Raw genomic sequence first — 20,892 nt, forward strand, 5'->3', positions numbered from 1 at the left:
TCAGGTTTTTGGTTTCTTCTTGAGTCCATTTTCATAATTTATATGTTTTAAAGAATTTGCCCATTTTATCTAAGTTGGGAGTTTACTGGCATAAGGTTCATAATATTCTTTGTATCCTTTTACTGTTGGTAGCATCTGTAGTGATGTCCCATCCTTCATGCCTAAAGCTGGTCATCTGTATCTTCTTTTCTTTTCTCAGCCTAACTAGTACATTACTAATTGTATTGACTTTTTTAAAAGATGTACTTTTTACTTTTATTGATTTTTCTCTATTTTCTATTTCATTGATTTCTTATTTTACCTTTATTATTTTCTTTATTTGTCTTTTCATTTGATTTTTTCTCTCTGTTAGCTTCTTGAAATGGAAGCTTAGATTTTTATATCTAACACAGAAATTAAAATCTATAAATTTTTCTCTAAGCACTGCTTTAGTTGCATACCATATATTTAGATGTGTTATGATTTCATTTTCATCCAGTTCAAGATATTTTTCTCCCCTACCTACCTCATTTTTTCCCCAAAAGTATTGAATATTTGTCCTAGAATAAACCTCCACAGGATAAAAATTATTTCTTTTAATCATGTGTTTTATGTCTACTAATTTTGGTGGGTCTAGTCCTTTGCTGATCATTTTTCTCTTTGTCTTTTGAGATGATTAGTATGTGTATTAGTCCTACTTTATTCACATGTAGAATTTGAAGCTCATAATTTATTGATCAAAAGAATGAAGTAGAATTATTATTTTCCATATTTTTGCCAGTGAAACACCAAATGGCAAGTAAAAATCTTGAGATGAATGTTTAAAGGGTGGGGTGTGTATATGTTTATATTTTTATTCAAGGTGAAATAATTAACTTTTAAAATATTTATGGCTTTCTTAAATTCCAGGCTAGAGCCAACAAATAGTTTGCCTGTTCCTTACATGTCCCTGATATATCTTTACAAGTAATCATAGCACTGCTTCTGACAAGGTCAGATGCATAATTGGAGTCGTTCTTACTTCATTGCCAAGCTATTTAATGAACCCATTTTGCCAGTAAATATAGGATAGAAAAAATAATGGGCCAAAATTTTCCTGTTGTTTAAGCTAAATGAACGTTTTCATTTTCATCTTCCTTTCAGAATTATTTTCTAATACTAGTAAGAAAACATACATAAAGCTCCTAAAATTGAATAACATATTACTTAGTATTTACATACATTACATTCACAGCTTAAATAAGTTTGTGGAAATTATTATTTTAAAAATTTTAGTATTTTGAAAATTCATGTCATCTCAAAAATAGCTTTTACCCAGAATTAGCATCTTAAATATTTGGATTAATATTCTGTTTTACACCCTTATAATTTCCTCCTAGGCATTTAAATCATATTCTAGTAATTTAGAATTTGTTCCACTTCAAACTTCTTTGATTTTCTCATACTAAAGAGAATTATTTACTAGGCAAATCAGTGTAAATGAGATTTCAGTTGGTTCACCTAAAGAGTCAAATTATTTTCAAGGATGTAAGTAGGATCATTTGCATATATAAAATTAATGTATAGATCAGCCTCATCTAACATTAAAGTGCAATCTCTACTTAAAAAACATTTTATAAGCAATCAGTTTGTATTCTTATATACTTTGAAACCATTAAACTGCTTTTACTTTTCAATATTGACTAGTGTAAGTTACTATTCACAGTGGCCTGCCTCCTCCCTTGCTATCAGGCAACTTTTTGTTTACCTTGCCAAATATATCCATGCATTGAAAATCCCTTTCCCTAACATTTACTATGACTTCTTTAAAGGTTTCTCTTTTGTCACTATGGCCCTTCAGGCCAAAGTAAGCAGGTGTTGCATAACACTGGGTTCAACCATAATGTATCAAGAAGGATAGAGGGAATATCAGTAAGGTACTTTCCTATGGGAATACCCCATAATCCAGTGCCAAACTTATTCTAATTCATAGCTGAGGACAATAACCTTTGTTTTTACAGTATTTCCCATGCAGTTTCTAAGATTTATTTTTAAAAATTTTCTAGGAGAGATGGACTATTCTCTCTTATGATCTGCTATGATCCATTACTTTTATTTTTAGTTGTAGATCTTTTGATCAGAATTATTGAAAAGGCAAGTATAAAACTAGCTAGCTGTAAAGCTATTCTACATGCTTTAGTCTACAAAAATGGTCTTTTTATTTATAGCTTACATGTAAAATCATATGATATTTGTGATTTTTCAAATGTAATTTTGATAATTACCTTTAAAGAAGAAAAATGTGTTTATATCACAATAAAAAGTTAAATTTTTATTCAAATATACTGTTTTATTCTTCTGCATGAATATTGTCTCTTTTTCTATTTATCATCATGGAGAAAAGTTCCAGCCCTTGTGATTTATCTTACTAACTAAAGTTCAGCCTAGTAAATAGCTAGGTGAGACCAAGAATAAATTAGGAACAAAATATTTTAAAAAATAGATTTGTCATGCTTCTTTCACACTGGGTGTTAAGTAGTGTGTGAAGAACATATGGAAAGCTGTTGTTTTTATGAAACTATATTAGGAATATAATAATTTGACTGTCCTCTTTGGTATATCCCTTGTTCCCTCTTATGCCCCCAAATATCTCATAATCTTAATTTGATCAACTGTTTTCATTCTTTTATGTAGAACTGTTTTTTTTTTTTTGTTTGTTTTTTGAGACGAAGTCTTGTTCTGTAACCCAGGCTGGAGTGCAATGGCATGATGCCGGCTCACTGCAACCTCCACCTCCTAGGTTCAAGCGATTCTCCTGCCTCAGCCTCCCGACTAGCTGAGATTACAGGCACCTGCCACCACACCCAGCTAATTTTTGTATTTTTAGTAGAGACAGCGTTTCACCATGTTGGCCAGGCTGGTCTCGAACTCCTGACCTCAGGTGATCCACCCACGTTGGCCCCCCAGTGTGCTGGGATTACAGGCATGATCCACTACTTCTGGCCAGAACTGTTTAAATGATAGGAAAGTTGATATTCTATGTTTTGACGTTTGGAGCCATTTTCCCTATTGTTTATGGACTCAGAGTAATACAGTGTTTTTAAATAAGTTAATGTAATTCTGTTATTTTTATACTATTAAAATAGAACAATGTCTGTGCCATATTTATGGAGGCACTAAATGGCCACAAAGAAATGACTTCCAAGATGTCAACATTTGGGCCTGTCAAAAACAAAGGCAGCTTGCTACCTGATCACTGAATGATAAAAAGATTTTAGTGCTTTGCTCTTAAATATAAAAGAACAACAAGAAGTGTTCTTTAGTGGTGGAAAGTCTCAACCATGAATGAGAGTAACCAAAAGACACATTGCAGTGAACAGAAGAAAAATTACAAAAACCTTTAATTGACATCCTCAGATAAATAAGAAAAGATATTGCATCCCTAAACAGGATACTGTGAAAAGGAAAATTAGAGAAAGAGCTCTGAGAAATGTAAATAGTAATATTGAATTAATTTTTTTTTGCAATAAAATAGTTGGAAGGTATGCTGAAGTAAATTTTCCAGAAAATAAAAGGGCAGAGATGAAAGAGAGAAAAAGCTAAGAGATCAACCCAGTGGTTTCAACATTCAAAAGACAGGATTCCCTGAGAGAAAAATTATTACAGAAATAATATCAGAAAACTTCCTCAACCTAAAGCCCATGAATCTCCAGACTGTACCTTGTACAAAGATTTAAAGACCCAATCCAAGGCATATTATCACATTGAACATAAAGTTAATATCTTAAAAGCTTCTAAAAAGAGAATGGTGTGGGCACATTTAAAGAAGTGTGCATCCAAGTTAATCCGGACATCCCATTAGCAATTTTTTCAGCTTAAAAAAAGAGGAACAATGCAAAATGTTTATGGATAATACTTTTTGACTTGGAGTGCGACACACAACCAAATGTCGGTCAGTTGTGTGGCCTAAGACCACGCATGCAAAGACAACAACAAAATTTCCCTGGTATCTTTCTGATGAAGCTTCTGAAAGAAAGCACACCCCTGCAGAATGAGGGAGATAATCAAGAATTAAGAAGACACAGGATCTGGGAAAAAAAGATTATTGAAAGAAGGATACCAAGAAGCAACATTCAAGGATGATTACCAGTTCACTATAAAAGCAACACACACCTGAAAGGAGTGGCATTTCCAGAAAAAGAAAAGGGGACTGGTGCATTATATAATATGTCAAAGATTTAGAAAACAGTATTGATTTTTGATAGCCCTAATGGAATCTGGAAAATATCAGCATAGGTATATAGAACATTAAGCTAATTTTTTTAAAAAGAGAAGCAATTATTAACTCTAGGAAAAATTACACATTGTGGAAAAACAAAACTGAATAGTATACCAATTGGCTCTACAGTGAAAGTTATCTTTGCAATTGTACCAATGGAAATACTGTGTTAACTAGGAGTTGTTCATTGATTTCTTTGAGAGGGTAGGGATAGAGTAGTTCAAGAGTTAAAGCCTCATTTACCATAATAGACAAGTTAGTAACTTATTGCCTAAAAATTAGTAAATCTAGAAATGGCAGAATTAGCATCTATTTTTAAATATAGAGGAAAGAACAAAGAACCATTTAAAAGAATTTAAGATGGGTTTCCCTGGAAATGGCAGGCAGCCAACTGTTTTTCATTTTAAACTTTTGGTATTTAGGACTCTTTAAAAGTATTTGCACGTGTGCTTTTTATATAAATAAATTTTAATTAGCATAAAATTGTATTTAAAATGTCAGGGAAATAGAATAATTATGGCTTATAGTCAAGTTTTTACATTTCTGTCTTGTTATTTTCTAGAGTTCCTGGAATAACTATTGCTACAGATATTATCTGTGGTTTTCCTGGAGAAACAGATCAGGATTTTCAAGAAACAGTGAAACTTGTTGAAGAGTACAAATTCCCCAGCCTCTTTATTAACCAATTTTACCCAAGACCAGGAACTCCTGCTGCAAAAATGGAACAAGTTCCAGCACAAGTGGTAAGATCTTTTTCTTGTAAGGTATTGTTTTTCGCTAGTAGCTACAGAAATGCAGCTGTGTTGCCTACCCTCACACAACTTGCTCATGTTATAACCCTTAAATTACAAAATATGGAGAGATTTCCAAGTTGGGGTCAGGGGCCAGGGGACCATGGATGAGTTAAATGACCTTAGGCAACTAAAATATAATCACCTTTCTCTTCTTTTGAACAGTAAAATTCAGATGACTTGGGGGAAAAAATTTTTAATTAGTATCTAGTATTTACCTGTGTGTGTAAGATAAACTGTTGGATGTTTCAAAATAAGGTAATATTTAAATATTTGTGTGTAAATGAGGCTTCATTTTTACCCCACTTTTTAAGAGACCCTTTTCATAGTTTGTTATTGATTGGGATCCCCCTAGTGTTGCTACTTTTCTGTTGGATAGATTTGATGCTGTCTATCTTTCTACCTATTTTTTTTTTTCAATTTTTTCACAACGAACCTCAATTTAATTTTATCCTTTCATGTTCACAGATACAGTAGAATAAGATGACTCATAATGAATGTGAATAAGTTTGGAATCAAGTAAAGGCAAAATGTTTCCCAGAATGCCCCAGAAATTAAGGGTCTCAAAACAAATATCTACTTTCTAGATTCATTGGCTGAATATGGGCAAATGTAAAATAAGCCTAAAGAGCAAGTAGAAATTTAAGTGAAAATTTTCTGCTTTGTTTCTAATGACTATTAGCTTGGTGCAAAAGTAATTGCGGTTTTTGCCTATTCTTTTTTTAAACTTTACTTCTTCTTTGCTAAAAAAGCTTTTGTACTGTACCTACAGAAAAGTATATGGCTGTGCACTTTTGTAAAGTGAATACTTCCTTATAACTACCAGTCAGATCAAGAAATTGAACATCACCAGGTACCACACAGGTCCCTGTCATGGCCTCCGTTTACTCTCCTCTCCCCTTCCCCAGAGGAAACCACCATGCCTTGTTCTGACACCACATGATAGTTTTACCCATTATTATACTGGAAATAAATGTAAGAATTCATGTTAGAGTGCTTGGATTTTGGGGTTTGGGGGATTTGTTTGTTTTTGCATAACATTATGTTGGCAAACTAATCTGTTCTTAAAGTAGCTGTAGTTCATCCATTGTTATTTCCAGGCAGTGTTCTACAGCATGCATATATATATCAGAGTTTATTCACCCTATTGATTATTAGCCGGGCGTGGTGGTGGGCGCCTGTAGTCCCAGCTGTTCGGGAGGCTGAGGCAGAAGAATGGCGTGAACCCGGGAGGCGGAGCTTGCAGTGAGCTGAGATGGCGCCACTGCAGCACTCCAACCTGGGCGACAGAGCAAGACTTGGGTATTTTCAAAATCCCGATACTAGTATTGCAACGAATACAGCTGTCAGGGTTCTTCTTGTTTTTTTCTTTTGTTCCACTTGTGTGTAAACTTTTCCACTGGGGGGTCTGGCTAGGACTGTAATCACTGAGTCATAGGAAATGAAATTGATCTGCTTTACTAGATAACTGCCAAATAGTTTCCCCAAATAGTTGAATAAATTTGCAATCCCAACAACAATATATAAAAATGGTGGAAGCTCCATATTCTTACGAGCTCTTGGTATTGTTACGTTCTTAATGTTAGCCATTCTGGTGGGAATGTAACTTAATTTTAATTGTAGTTTTATATTTTCCTGTTAATTAACCATTTTGAGTGTCTTTTATATGTTTATTGGCTATTTGGGTGTCTTTTTTCATGAATTACCTGTTCAAATCTTTTGCCCACCTGTTGGCTTACCAGTTTGATTTACAACCCGCCCTTACCCCCGTTTTATAGGAGTTATTTACGTATTCTGGGTACAGCTCCTTGGCAGGTCATGGTAATTTAAATATCTTCTTCCATTCTGTAACCCACCTTTTCTCTTCATGGTGCCTTTTGAAGAACAGACATTCTTCATTTTAATGTAGAATTTATCAATATGTTTTTTTTATGTTAGTGCTTTTTGTGTCCTCTTAAGAAATGTTGGCCGGACGTGATGCCTCACGCCCGTAATCCCAGCACTTTAGGAGGCCGAAGCGGGCGGATCACGAGGTCAGGAAATCAAGACCATCCTGGCTAACACGGTGAAACCCCGTCTCTACTAAAAAATACAAAAAAATTAGCCGGGCATGGTGGCGGGCGCCTGTAGTCCCAGCTACTCGGGAGGCTGAGGCAGGAGCACGGTGTGAACCCGGGAGGCGGAGCTTGCAGTGAGCTGAGATCGCCCCGCTGCACTCCAGCCTGGGCAACAGAGCAAGACTCCGTCTCAAAAAAAAAAGAATTGTTTACCTTCTCCACACCATCATAAAGATACCCCTCAATGTACTGTTCTAGAAATTTTATCATTTTGCCTTTTACCTTTAAATCTGCAGTCCATTTGGAATTTATTTTTATTTTAGGTATGAGGTATGTTTGGGTTTCAGGGGAAGTTCAAGTTTGTTTTGGGATTTTTTGCCCCGGAAGCTATCAATTTGAGTCAATGCAGTTTATTGAAAATATCGTTCTTGCCTCACTTGCCTGCCTGGTCACCTTTATTATAAATCACATGTATGTACATGTGTGGGTCTGTCCTGGGCATCTATTCTGTTCCTTTGGTCTGTTTGTCAGTCTTTCCACCCATACACAGGTTAACTACCATAGCTTTATAGTAAGTCTTGATATTTGCAATATAAGTATTTCAATGTCATATTTTTCTTGAAATTGCCCTAACTATTGTTGTTCCTTTGTTTTTGTAAATTTGTCAAGTTTCACCAAAAATCCTGCTGGAATTTTGATTAAGATCATATTGATTTTATAGGTCATTTGGGGGAAACTGATGTTGTCATAATATCAAGTTTCTGTCCTTAAATGAAGTATGTCTTCATTTATTTTGATCTTCTCTAATTTCTATCAATAATGTTTTATAATTCTCTGTATATGTCTTACATATCATTTTATTAAATATATTCCTACATGTGTGTTTCTATTGATACTATTGAAATGATTTTCATTTTTGTTGCCACTTAGAAATAAAGTTGATTAAAATATATTTATTTTGCCCAACTAATTCACTTATTAATTCTAATAGTGTTTCTGTAGGGTTTTTTTTTTAGATTTTCTTACTATACAGTTATGCCATCTGATAGTCATAGTTTTAATTTTTCCGTTCCAATTCTCATGACTTTTATTTCCTTTTCTTATCTTCCTGTACTGGCAAGAATGTTCAGTACACTGAGTAGAATTGGGCATCTTTCTCTTCTTCCCAAACTCAAGGGGAGAGTTTTCAGAATTTTACCATTAAATGTAAAAGTTAGCTCTAGCTTTGGAATTAGTGAAGTTCCTTTCTATTCCTATTTTTCCCTGTGTCTGTGTGTGTGTTTTAATCATGAATGGAGTTGAACTTTATCATATGCTTTTTTGTCTATTGAAATAGTATGATTTGCTTTTTGTTCTAAGTCTCCGTTAATATTATAACCTACATTGAATGGTTTTCAAATATTAAATTAACCTTGCATTCCTGGAATAAACTTTACTTGGTTGTGATATATTGCTATTGATAAAATATTTCTGTAGTCTTGGTTATATTTCATGAAGGGTTTGCATTTTTGTTCATGGAAGACATTGATCTGTAGTTTTCTTGTAATGTCTTCTTAATTTTGTTATCAGAGTAGCATTGGCCTCATAGAATTAGTTGAGAAATCTTCCTTCCTCTACATTTGTCTGGAAGAGTTTGTATAGAAGTAAAGTATTTCTTTTTAAAATATTTGGCAGAATTGCCCAATGTGATAAGCAGAATTCTAAGTTGGTCCCCCAGATTTTCTTTCTTTCTTTTTTTTTTTTTGGAGACAGAGTCTTGCTCTGTCGCCCAGGCTGGAGTCCTGCAGTGCTGCAGTGGCACCATCTCAGCTCACTGCAAGCTCCACCTCCCGGGTTCACACCATTCTTCTGCCTCAGCCTCCCAAATAGCTGGGACTACAGGCGCCCGCCACCACGCCCGGCTAATTTTTTTGTGTTTTTAGTGGAGTCGAGGTTTCACCGTGTTAGCCAGGATGGTCTTGATCTCCTGACCTTGTGATCCACCCGCCTCAGCCTCCCAAAGTGCTGGGATTGCAGGCATGAGCCAGGTCCCCCAGATTTTCTCATCCTCCTCACCCCCAGGTTACACACCCTTTCTAATCTCTGGGACTGTGAATTTGATGTTTGCTGCACTTGGCTGATCATTTGGTTCCACTCTGTGTAGTTATCTTTCCCTCTTCCTGAAAGATAGCACATGTGTACAGCTGAATAATTTTCTCGGCCTGATCCTGACATGAGAATATTAAGAATCCTACAGCCTCTTTTTATTTTGTACTGTCTCTGTCCCTTTTAGTCTACATTGGCAGTGTGAATTTTTTGTTTGTTTATTTGGTTTTGGTTTGTTTGGGTTTTTTTCTTTTTGTTTCTGTCTCTTTCTCTTTTTTTTTTTGACTCAGTTTTCTCAGGAATTTTGTGGGTCTTCCCTGGATTTCACTGGAACTTACTCCATTAGATAAATGCTACATCCACAGATCTTTATGAGATCATCCCTGCTCTACCTTAGCCTCTTGCTGAGAGTACTTTTCTTTGCATTTATCCTGCTTGAGGATTCTTGATGTTTTTTTGCCCTGTGTCCTCATTTTTTTCAGAAGGTTTGGAAACCTTAGCCATTCTTTCTTCAGATATATATTCTACTCTATTCTCTCTTCCCCTGTGATTTCAGTTACATGTGCTAGATATTTACTTTTGCTCCCCAATATCTGATATATTCTTTGCTATACTTTGTGCACTTTGTTCTGTGTTTCTGTCTGGATATTTCCTCTTTATCTGTTTCCTAGTTCCTTGGTGTTCATAATTGTCCCTGGGCCAACATCCACAGAAGTTGTAGTCCCTGAACAGCAGTGTTGGCATCAGCTGTGAGGCTGCCGGAAATGCAGACTCTCAGGCCCCACCCTAGACCTGTTCAGTCGCTGTCTGCATCTCCAGGTGATTTGTGTATACATTAAAATTTGTGAAGCACTGATCTTGCTCACTAATCCTTTCTTCATTTGTTTTTAATCTGTCAAACCCATCTATGGGATTTCTAATTTTAGTTAATGTGTTTTTTAATTCTAGAATTATAGTTTGAATTTTCATAGATTTCCATGTTCTAATTAAATTATTCATATTTTCCTTTATAGTTTTTAAACATTTATGTGGTTTGGCTTTGTGTCCTCACCCAAGTCTCATCTTGAATTGTAATCCCCATGTGTCAAGGGAGAGACCTGGTGGGAGGTGATTGTATCATGGGGGCAGATTCCCCCTTGCTGTTTTCATGATAGTAAGTGAGTTCTCACAAGATCTGATGGTTCTATAAGGGCTCTTCCCGCTTGACTCTCCTCTCTCCTGCCGCCTTGTGAAGAGGGTGCCTGCTGCCCCTTCCACCGTGATTGTAAATTTCCTGAGGCCGCCCCAGCCATGCAGAACTGTGAGCCAATTAAACCTCTTTTCTTTATAATTTACCCAGTCTCAGGCATTTCTTTATAGCAGTGTGAAAACAGACTAATAGAAACATATTACTTAGTTATCTTAAAGTCCATTCCAAAATCTCCAGTATTTGGATCTGATATTGGTTCATTTCTGCTTTTTAGTTTTGTTTTTTCTTGATTCTGGTCATTTGTCTTTTTCTCCATGTACCTAGTATTTTTTTCTTTTTTTGAATGGTGGCCATTGTTTATTTTTTAAAAACCTGTAGATTCTAGGCTATCACGTATCTTCCTCCAGGGAGGATTTTATTTTGCTTCTGCCAGGTGCTAAGGTAAGAACTGATTATTTTAATCTGACTGAGATGGATTTTTGAGACTGTTTTTCACTCTTTATGATGACTGCTTTATTTCTGCCTGCCCTTACTTTTGAATGCAGCCAGTTGTGTGCTGGTGTTTAACAAGTGACTCTTGGGAGAAAGAGTTCTGATCTGTAGCATTTGCCAATTTCCATAGTGTGAATACTTCCACTGTTGCCAATTTCAGATTACCAATGTTACATCACTGAACATGGCATTGGGAAGCGATACACACAGACAGCTTTTGTGAACTGGTACATGCCACGTTAACATACCACCTAGTGTAGTTCTTCTAGTACCCAGCTGAAATTCCATGGTGTTTTTACCAGGACTTTTTCTTTATGGCAGATCTTCATCTCTAATTTTTGTATCTCACGCTCATGAGAATGCATCAGGCTCTGCATATTTACTCCGCCTCTTAGCTTTTGTTTGGCTGTTCAGCCCCCCCATGCACTACTTAACATTGATAAATGTCTAGAAGGAAAAAGTGACTCCAAATATTGAGCTGTTCTCCATGGGCTTGTCTTCTTTCTGGGAGCTTGATCTCTCACTTCCTTGGTAGCTTTTTCATGTTTAAATAGTACAGATTGTACATTTTATTCACCTTTTTAATTGTTCTTGGCAAGAACATTGGTCTGATACTAGCTAGTTAGCCAGAAGCAGAACTCATTGCATAAAATCAGCTTTTAAATGCCTTTTTTTCAGAGCTTGCAGTGAGCTGAGATTGTGCCACTGCACTCTAGTCTGGGCAACTGAGCGAGACTCCGTCTCAAAAAAAAAATGCCTTTTTTGTCTTGTCTTTTATCTTCTAAACGTAGCCTGTTACCATCTTCCTCATGTTTTAGATAGACATCGGTCACCCAGGCCTGGCATAGAGTATCTTTTTTTTTTTGTCTTTATTTTTTAAAGCACTTTTAGGTTCACAGCAACATTAAGCAGAAAATAACACATAGAGTTGCTATATGCTTCCTGCCCCTACACATGCACAGCCTTTCCCAATACATTTGTTACAATCAATGAACCTACATTACATATCATTTTCACCCAAAGTCCATAGTTTACATTAGGATTGATCCTAGATGGTATACATTATATGGGTTTTGACAAATGTGAAATGACAAGCATCCACCACTATAGTAATCATCAGAATAATTCCATTTCTCCAAAATGCTGTGTTCTCTGCTTGTTCATCCTTCTCTTCCCCAAACCCTTGGCAACCACTGATCTACTGCCTCTAATTTCGCCTTTTCCAGAATGTCATATATTTGGAAACATAGAATGTGTAGACTTTTCAGATTGGCTTTTTTTGCTTAGTAATATACATTTAAGATTCCTTTGAACCTTTTCATGGCCTGATAGCTCATTTTATTTTAGCACTGAGTAATATTTCATTGTGTGGACATAACACAGTTTGTCCATTTACCTACTGAAGGACATGTTGGTTGCTTCCAAGTTTTGGCAATTGTGAATAAAGCTGCTATAAAAATCCATGTGCAGGTTTTTGTGTGGACATAAGTGTTCAGCTCATTTGGATAAATACCAAAGAGGAACATGATTGCTGGATTGTATGGTAAGAGTATGTTTGTAAAAGTATGTTTATAAAAAATTGCCACACTATCTTCCAAAGCCACTGTGCCATTTTGCATTCTTACCAGCAATGAATGAGAGTTCGTTTTGTTCCATATCCTTGCCAACATCCTTGCCAACATTTGGTATTGTGAGCGTTTTGGATTTTGGCCATTGTAACAGGTGTGTAATGGTATCTCACTGTAGTTTTCATTTGCATTCACTAATGACATATGGTGTTGAGTGTCTTTTCATATACTTATTTGCCATGTGTATGTTTTCTTTGGTGAGGTGTCTGTTCAGGTCTGTTGCCCATTTTTAATCCTGCAGTTTGTTTCCTTATTGTTGAGTTATAAGACTTCTTTGTCTATTTTGGGTAACAATTCATTATTAGATGTGTGCTTTACAAATATATTTTTCCAGTCTATGGCCTGTTTTCTCATTCTTTTGAAACAGAATAATTTTTGTTTATTTATTTTGTTTATTTTGTTTATTTAGCGCTTGGAAATTTTTCAACTTTCCACTGCACTGCAATCTGAAACAGTAAACTTAGGTTCAGAGTGTCCTAGGCCAACTTGTGAAGCTGTTTCCTTTTATTATTCTCAGTTATACTGTTCTGTTCTCAAGAGCCAATATTTTGGGATTCTGCACCATTGTTCTTCTCATGCAGCTCTTTATTAAACCTCTTTGTATTAATGTCCCAAAGCTGCTATAACAAAGTACCATAAACTAGGGGGCTTCAAACAACAGAAATATATTGTCTTACGGTTCTAGAGGCTACAAGTACAAAGAAAAGCCTCTTCTCCCTCAGAATCATGTACCAGAATCCTTCCTGGCCTGTCCCAGCTTCTGGTGATTTCCTGGTGGTCTTTGGTGTTTCTTGGCCTGCAGCTGCATAGCTCCAGTCTCTGACTTTATAGTCATAAGGTGCCCATGTATGTCTCTGTCTTTACATGGCTGTCTTCTTATAAGGACTAAGTCATATTGGATTAGGGGCCCACCCTGCTCTTCATCTTTACTAGTTATGTCTGAAACAAGCCTATTTCCACATAAGGTAACATTCTGAAGTACTGGGGATTAGGACTTCAGTATGACTTTTTGGGGGGGATACAGTTCAATCCACAAGACTCTTCTACATTCCTGTAATTATGCTCTAGGTAAAAACCGTTGCCTGGAAGAGTTTCATCTTTATAAAATGCAGACACTTAGGTAAAAAGAAGCAAAAATGATGAAACTTGAGAGATCTGCAGTCAAAGAGAAGATATATGATGTGCACTGAGTCTTCTTGGTTCTCTTAAATTTACTAAAAATTAATAATTGTCTACTCTACCAGTCTTAGGTAGTTTATGAAACTGCATATGCAACTAGAATTCACTAAAATATAATACTGTTGCAAAATGGGTAGCAATTTTTTGGTTTTTTCTTTCTTAAAAATTTTATTTTATTTTTTAAATTTCAGTAGCTTTAGGAGTACACATGGTTTTTGGTTATATGGATGTATTGTATAGTGGTGAAGTCTGAGGTTTTAGTGCACCCATCATGTGAGTAGTGTACATTGTACCCAAAATGTAGTGTTTTTTATTTTTAATCCTTCACCCACTTCTACCTCCCCGCTTCTGAGTCTCTAAAGCCTGTTTCCTTGCCAAAAAAATCAACAATGAACATATGTACAATTATTGTGTGCCAATTGTAAATTTTTTAAAAATCAATAATGAAAGTAGATGCTAACCCATTATTAGAAGAAGAGTACAATACCAGTTGCTTTCAAATAATATCTTTTTGTTTTGACTTTAGAATGCCTCTTAGTGAAGAGATACTATTTTCTTAGATACATTTTATTTCTGCTAACAAGTCCCAAAAAATGTTCTTCCCCTGTAAATGACATAAAGATAAGTATACTCTCCCCATCATATTTACTTTTACATAAATATTAGCATTAATATAAATAAATTTCAGTGTTTTAATGTATTATGGCAGAGCTCTAATAAATGAACTAAATTGTTTGTATTCTTAATTATTTAAATCCCAAATGGATAAGACACCCTTTAGTTGAATTTTGTATTTGTATAGGGGGAGAGATGAATTCTTTGCCTTGATTGCCTACTGAAAAAAAAGAGTATAATCCCTTAACTTTATAATGAAAATAAATTAGACAATATATTTTCATGAACAGGATAAACTATAATTTATTTTTTTAGCTTTTACAAGACTATAATATATAAGAGATTTAATAATGAAATCACCTAAGCCAAATGAGAGCGACTAGATTTTTAGATGAAAGGTCAGATTTGCAATATTTTCTGTTCTATTAAGTCTTCCTTCATTAGTCTTCATTCATTTTAAGTAATTCCAGTAGTATTTTTAAATTGTGGCTGAGATTCTTGGTCTGCCTAGGAAAGGTCACCTAAGTTTAAAGTCTCTTGATCCTCGGCAGTCAATTCCAGACTTTGCTTTTTAGAAAATATTGATGACGAATAATGAAATTGTTGTGAAATCTTTATATTAGGAGTCTTATGACTTGAAAAAAAATTAGATGGCAAGAGTGGCTGTTAGAATGTTTATATAGCTTTAAGATGTCAAATTGTGATATATCTACCTGCTTGCTTGTCTTACATCTTGGAACCAGAGAGTAAAGACAATATCTTTAAATATATGTCCTCATAAAAGAATCATAGTTCACTTACCTGCAGTTTCTGGAACTTTTACCCTTAAGAAAGAATGTGAGGGAGTGTTTCTAAGAGAGCTGGAGGGACATTCTTGTGGGGGTTAGAGACAGCTTTGCCAAAACTGTCTCTGGCAGATTTTCCTTGTGAGGAATTACATTGCTGCTATGGGTGTTCATACCAAGGCAGGGTGATCACTTGGAACAGATATTGAATAAAGAATATTCTTAAATCATATATAGAAGCTTACTCAATGACATACAGTGACTCTCCCAAATCTAGCTGCCAATGGGTCAAGGAATATTTTATTTTTCACACACACAGACACGTGAGTGCGCACATGTACATATGTCCAAGAAACACAGCATATAAAAGAGCTTTGTCACTTCTGTAAATGCTTTTAAACATTTTTGTTTCTGAGTGTAATCCTTAAGTTTAACAACTCAGTGTTTTAAAGAATGTCAGGTTGCCTTAATGGAAGGAATCCTGATGCTTTTAGCTTACTCGATAACAGAATTACATTACTTACTCAGTGTCAGATTTTTAAATTAAATTTGTTTTCTTGGAGGAAAGAGAAAAAATATTTTCAAGAATTTTTATACTCTGGATTGTTAAGTACATTTTATTCTAAATTGATTCCCAGACATACTCATAGGAAAGACCCTTTTCTCAAGAACTTTTTCATTTTAACTTCTCTTTTTTAGAAAGACTATCTTGGCATTCTTATTCTTATGCAACTTAATTGTACTTGATCCCTTCCAGTTGTTCTTTTAAACTCCTTTCTTCTGGACACATCATTTTTGTTTTTACTTCCATTTTTGATGGAGTTTTTAGCCTGCCCATAATTTTGTTGTATCTGGATTTCAGCAGATCATTTAACAGAGCTTTTTATAATGACTCTATACTAGAGGGAAGTATGAGCTAGATTATAATAGAAAGATAGTTGGGAGCCTCCTACTTTGTGTGGGTTTTTATATAGAGGATATTTATTTAACATAAACTTAATGATCTCAAAGACTTCTTGAAATGCCTAATAATCTTTGATTTTTCTGTTAGACAATTTTAAGGCCACTTTTCAACCTATATATATAGAAAGGCTTAGGTGCTTTCTTTTTCTAGATGGTTGGTGTAAATATGTTATCTCCATTTCCCATTCTTTCACCTTCTATTTTATTATGAATCTAATGACTTTTTGTTTGTACGATTAGTTGATCAAATTTTCTTGAATTCAAATAGGAATACTAAAATATAATTATTAAATTAGTTGTTATAGAGGCTCAAATGGCAGCAATGAGACCAAATATGGTAGGCAGAGTAATGGGTCCTCAAAGATATCCATGTCCTAATCCCGAAACTTGTGAATATGTTACCTTGCATGGTGTATTAGTTCATTCTTGCACTGCTATAAAGAACTACCTGAGACTGGGTAGTTTATAAAGAAAAAAAGCTTAATTGTGCTCATGGTTCTGCAGGCTGTACAGGCTTCTGCTTTTGGGGTGGCCTCAGGAAACTTATAATCACTGCAGAAGGCAAAGGGGAAGCAGGCACATCTTCACATGGCCAGCAGGAAAGGGGCAGGGGGAAATGCTGTACACTTTTACAACAACCAGATCTTGTGAGAACTCACTCGCTATCATGAGAATAACAAGGGAGAAGTCTGCCCCCATGACCCAGTCACCTCTCACCAGGTCCCTTCTTCAATACAGTAATTACAATTCGACATGAGATTTGGGTGGGGACACAGAGCTGAGCCAAACCGTATCACATGGTGAAAAGAACTTTGCAGATGCAGTTAAGTTCAAGCTCTTGAGATGGAGGTTTTCATGGATTACCTGGGTGGGGTCAATGTAATCACAAGGATCCTAATAAAGGGGAGTAAGAGGGTCCCAGTTAGAGGAGGAGATGTGAGAGCAGAAACAAAGGTCAGAGTGATAAGCTCTGAAGGTCAACGAAGGGACCATGAGCATAAAGTACAGGTGGCCTTTAGAAGCTGGAAAAGGCAAGAGCAGATTCTCCCCTAGAGCCTCCTGAAGGAACACAGCCCTGCCAAAACCCTTGATTTTAGGAGACTCATTTCAGATTTCTCACCTCCAGAACTGTAATATAATAAATCTGTGTTTTGTGGTAATTTGTTACTGCAACTATATGAAAATTGTACACTATGAGATATTTTGATCTGAGAACATTGTCTGGCATTTCGAGACAGCTAAATTAATTGATCTTTCAGGACTTTATGTTACCCAAGGTTTGCTGTATCACTAGGTGACACATGCTTATTCCTAGATCTGTGAACAGTTAGCTAGATACTACCCTACAGTCACGATAATCTTTGGGCCTAAACATAATAATGATATAACACAAACAAAAGTAAGAGTTAACATTTAGCCATGATTATATGTCAGATGTTGTTCTGAGCACTTTAATGTATTTCATTCTCACAGCTCTCTGCAGTTAGAACTGTTATTATTGTCATTCTGCCCATCAGGAAACTGAGGCCATGAGTGATTAACTAGCCCAAGATCATACAGAGGAGCTCCTGCCTGCCTCTCCACTCCTCGATCTTGCCATTCCTTCCAACTCACTCTTTGCTCCCACATCTGACTGCTTGTAGTTCCCAGCATACTTTTGTATTCATCTCCGCTGCCTCAGATTCCTTCCTCGTCCTCTCACACAGCAGGGTGCAGGGTGGGGAGGAGAACTTGGATCATTTGCACTTAGCATTTAAGCCTCTCTTCAGCCTTCCCTGATCATCCCTGGCTTGGATGATCACCCTGTTCTCCTCCTCACCTCTTCCATGTTCCCATAAATTTTGGTGCTTATTTATACCCTGTCACTTATGATGTATAACTGGTTTTGAGAAATGTGGGGGCTAATCTTTCTATCATGTGCACCTAGCACAATACCTGGCATAGAGCAGGAACTCAGTATGTGTTGGATCGACAAATGCTGTAAAATTGAATTCTGAAAGTTGAGATGCCATGAGCTGTGAGAAGTGGGGGGTGCCTGTGTGAGAGGAAGAATGGCCGTTACAGGGGTGGAATGGGACAGAACCTGGGCACAAATAAAACAGGGAACATTAATGAGAATAAAATTTATTCCCATTGGGACGGTAAGATATATTTTGTTTGTTTGGTTGTTTTCGATGGAGTGGAGAACAATATGCAGGAATAGGTTAGTGTCAACAAATGAGTCAGGTACTATAGGCAAGGCTTAGATTAAGATGGCCATATAAGCCATGTTAAATAGCTTTAAACTGTCCTGTGGGCAGTAGGGAGCTACTGAATAGTAGTGATCTTATGTTTGTTTTGGAAAGCTCTGTCTAGGTGGCAGGGGAACAAAGGAATCAGAAAGCCCATTGAGAAGACACTGCAAGAGACAGATTTGGAAACTAGTAAGTGGATTTAAAGAATCTCTGTGACTTATTTCTGAGACTTTAGATATGCCTTCTTCTTTTGGACTAAATCATTCCACATCCCAGACTTAGTTGCATGTCAGCAAATTATTCTGTGTTCTATGGAAAACATTAACTCATGCTACAGGCATTCACTAATTGGGTTTTCCTTGACTGTAGACTTAACAGATCAAATATTGGTAGGCAAGAACATTTTACAAGGACCCTTGAACATTGCTTAAAATTTAAGGCAACATAAATTGATTTTGCCTTTTCCTTCTGCTGGTGCTGATGACATTATCTTCCCTAATGGTCATGAGATTACTCCCTGGACCAGGCCCAACCTCTTCTACTCTGAAGTAGAAACACCAACCCCTCCAGCCCTCTTTCCTTGTCTACTCCCTGTCTTTTCCCCCACTTGATTTTATCTTTTCCCAACCTGTTTCTACTCGCCAGTTACGGGATTGGCATTTTTCTTGTGGCCTCTTTATCTTTCTTTTTGTTTTTGTTGTTCTAAGTACCATAAGATAAGCTTATCAACTCTGTGTGTGTGTGTGTGTGTGTGTGTGTGTGTGTGTGTGTGTGTGTGTGTGTGTGTGTGTGTTGTGTGTGTGTGTGTGTGTGTGTGTGTGTGTGTGTGTGTGTGTGTGTTTGAACCATGTAGAAAACTCTGGATTTGGGAACATTTGAAGAAGCTGGAGCCCTGATTGGATCATTCTTTTTTTTTTTTCTTTGACTCCTGCTTCAATTGAGCAAACTTCCCTTACATCCACTCTCACACTAACAAAACTAAAGGAAAAGAGGGTGATAACATTTGGAACTTTGAAACATGTCAAAATAACAAAAATTGTTGTTAAGCCTGAGCTGTATAGAGGGAAGTTTGCCAATGATACCCTTGGGTTGTCTACCATCTTGAACCTGAAATAGAGAATCTAACAAACATGACTAATCTAGAGTAAATAGAAGCAGACCTTGTCAAGATCTCATGAAAGAAAAGACTGTTTCTAAGACGGAAATGCTCTCCAGCAGTGTAAACAGTTTGCATGGGTGTGGGCTGATGCAGTACCTCTCCTCCCAGGGACCTGCACAAGGAGACCAGGGAGATACCACAGCAGAGAGTTCCACCAGTAAGAACTCCATTAGTTTTTACTGCCACAAGTAACATCTTTTTTAAGAGTGTGCTCCTGATTCCTGTCAGTCAGAATCATCCTTTCAGGATCCCAACCTTTTCCCTCTGTACTATCACTGTTCCCCCTAATTTTCTACCCTCTGAACCTGACCTCTTGCCTACCTGCCACAGAGCACTGGCCCAACTTTTTGTTTAGCCCCAATGTGACAGTGATGAGCTAAATTCCATTACCATGTAAATCAGCTTTGTGTAGTCAGACCAACAGGACCAGATGTGTACGGTACAAGTGTAGACTAACTTCGGGATGGAGCCATGTTTTTGTGGGATTGGTTTTTACTTAAGATGGTAAAAATAAGAAGAAAACCCACAGATTGTTGTTGGTACTAAAAGCTCTTTCATATGACTCTTCTGTTAATTATAAGCCATTTCTAGAAAAAATCAGGGATGGCTGTACTTGGGAACGTATAATTGGTCTTGGGAATCTTAGCATTTCAAGTTTTCTAAAATAACCCAACTTTAGGATAATGAAAAATCATATATGCTTTGAAGAGCCTTGACTTCACTGATAGCAATTTTAATTTGTGCTTCGTAGTGATAGAAAATCATTAAAAAAAAAAATCCTGTCAAAGAGATAAACTCAACCTGTTTCTTATGATTGTTTAATTTTTGGCTTTCCTTTTGGCATTCATTTTTATCCTGCTTCTTTTATGAATTTGTAATTACCAAAAGAGGAAGAAATGTGGTTATAAGTTTTCTCTCACATGCTGAAAGGTGGTAGGTATTAGAGTTAAGAAAGACTGAGTGAATTTATATTAAATAAGGAAAATATAAATTTTATCCTTTGAAAAGTCATCTTTATTATATTTCAGTCTAACTTTTTCTCCAGTGGTGATTACATACCTTGTTTTATACAAGTTTCAGAAAAACTGCAAGGATCTGTATAATAATTCTTTTATGCCTTTTATATGAACTTGATTTATTAAAATTGTAATATTCAATTTGAATTCATTTTTATTACATTAGTAACAACTTTAGAAGTGAGTAGCCTCCTGGAGTAACTTCTAAAGATAAAGAACCTTGTAATGATTTATCTTTTTTTTGAGATATAGTCTCCTCTGTCGCCCAGGCTAGAGTGCAGTGGCACGATCTCGTCTCACTGCAACCTCCGCCTCCTAGGTTCAAGTGATTCTCCTGCCTCAGCCTCCCAACTAGCTGGGACTACAGGTGCCCACCACCACACCTGGCTAATTTTTGTATTTTTTTTTTTTAGTAAAGATGGGGTTTTGCCATGTTGGACAGGCTGGTCTCAAACTCCTGAC

The 20,892-nt window shown here is 36.2% G+C and overlaps 1 protein-coding gene across 6 annotated transcripts in view; it reads left to right on the forward strand.

The window, feature by feature from the left end:
• The window catches only part of CDKAL1 (CDK5 regulatory subunit associated protein 1 like 1), a 697,372-nt gene that overhangs the window by 524,743 nt on the left and 151,737 nt on the right, over positions 1 to 20,892 (forward strand). For 3 of the 6 annotated variants that reach the window (XM_058432566.1, XM_058432569.1, XM_058432567.1), the window contains 2 exons: positions 4,800 to 4,980; positions 18,367 to 18,444. In XM_058432566.1, coding sequence (XP_058288549.1) covers positions 4,800 to 4,980; positions 18,367 to 18,444 — 259 coding nt within the window. The remainder of the gene's footprint in view (positions 1 to 4,799; positions 4,981 to 18,366; positions 18,445 to 20,892) is intronic. The other 3 variants (XM_032141403.2, XM_058432568.1, XM_058432570.1) reach the window with 1 other exon arrangement.

Source organism: Hylobates moloch, unplaced genomic scaffold (genome assembly GCF_009828535.3).
Source record: "Hylobates moloch isolate HMO894 unplaced genomic scaffold, HMol_V3 SCAFFOLD_20, whole genome shotgun sequence".
Classification (NCBI taxonomy): domain Eukaryota; kingdom Metazoa; phylum Chordata; class Mammalia; order Primates; family Hylobatidae; genus Hylobates; species Hylobates moloch.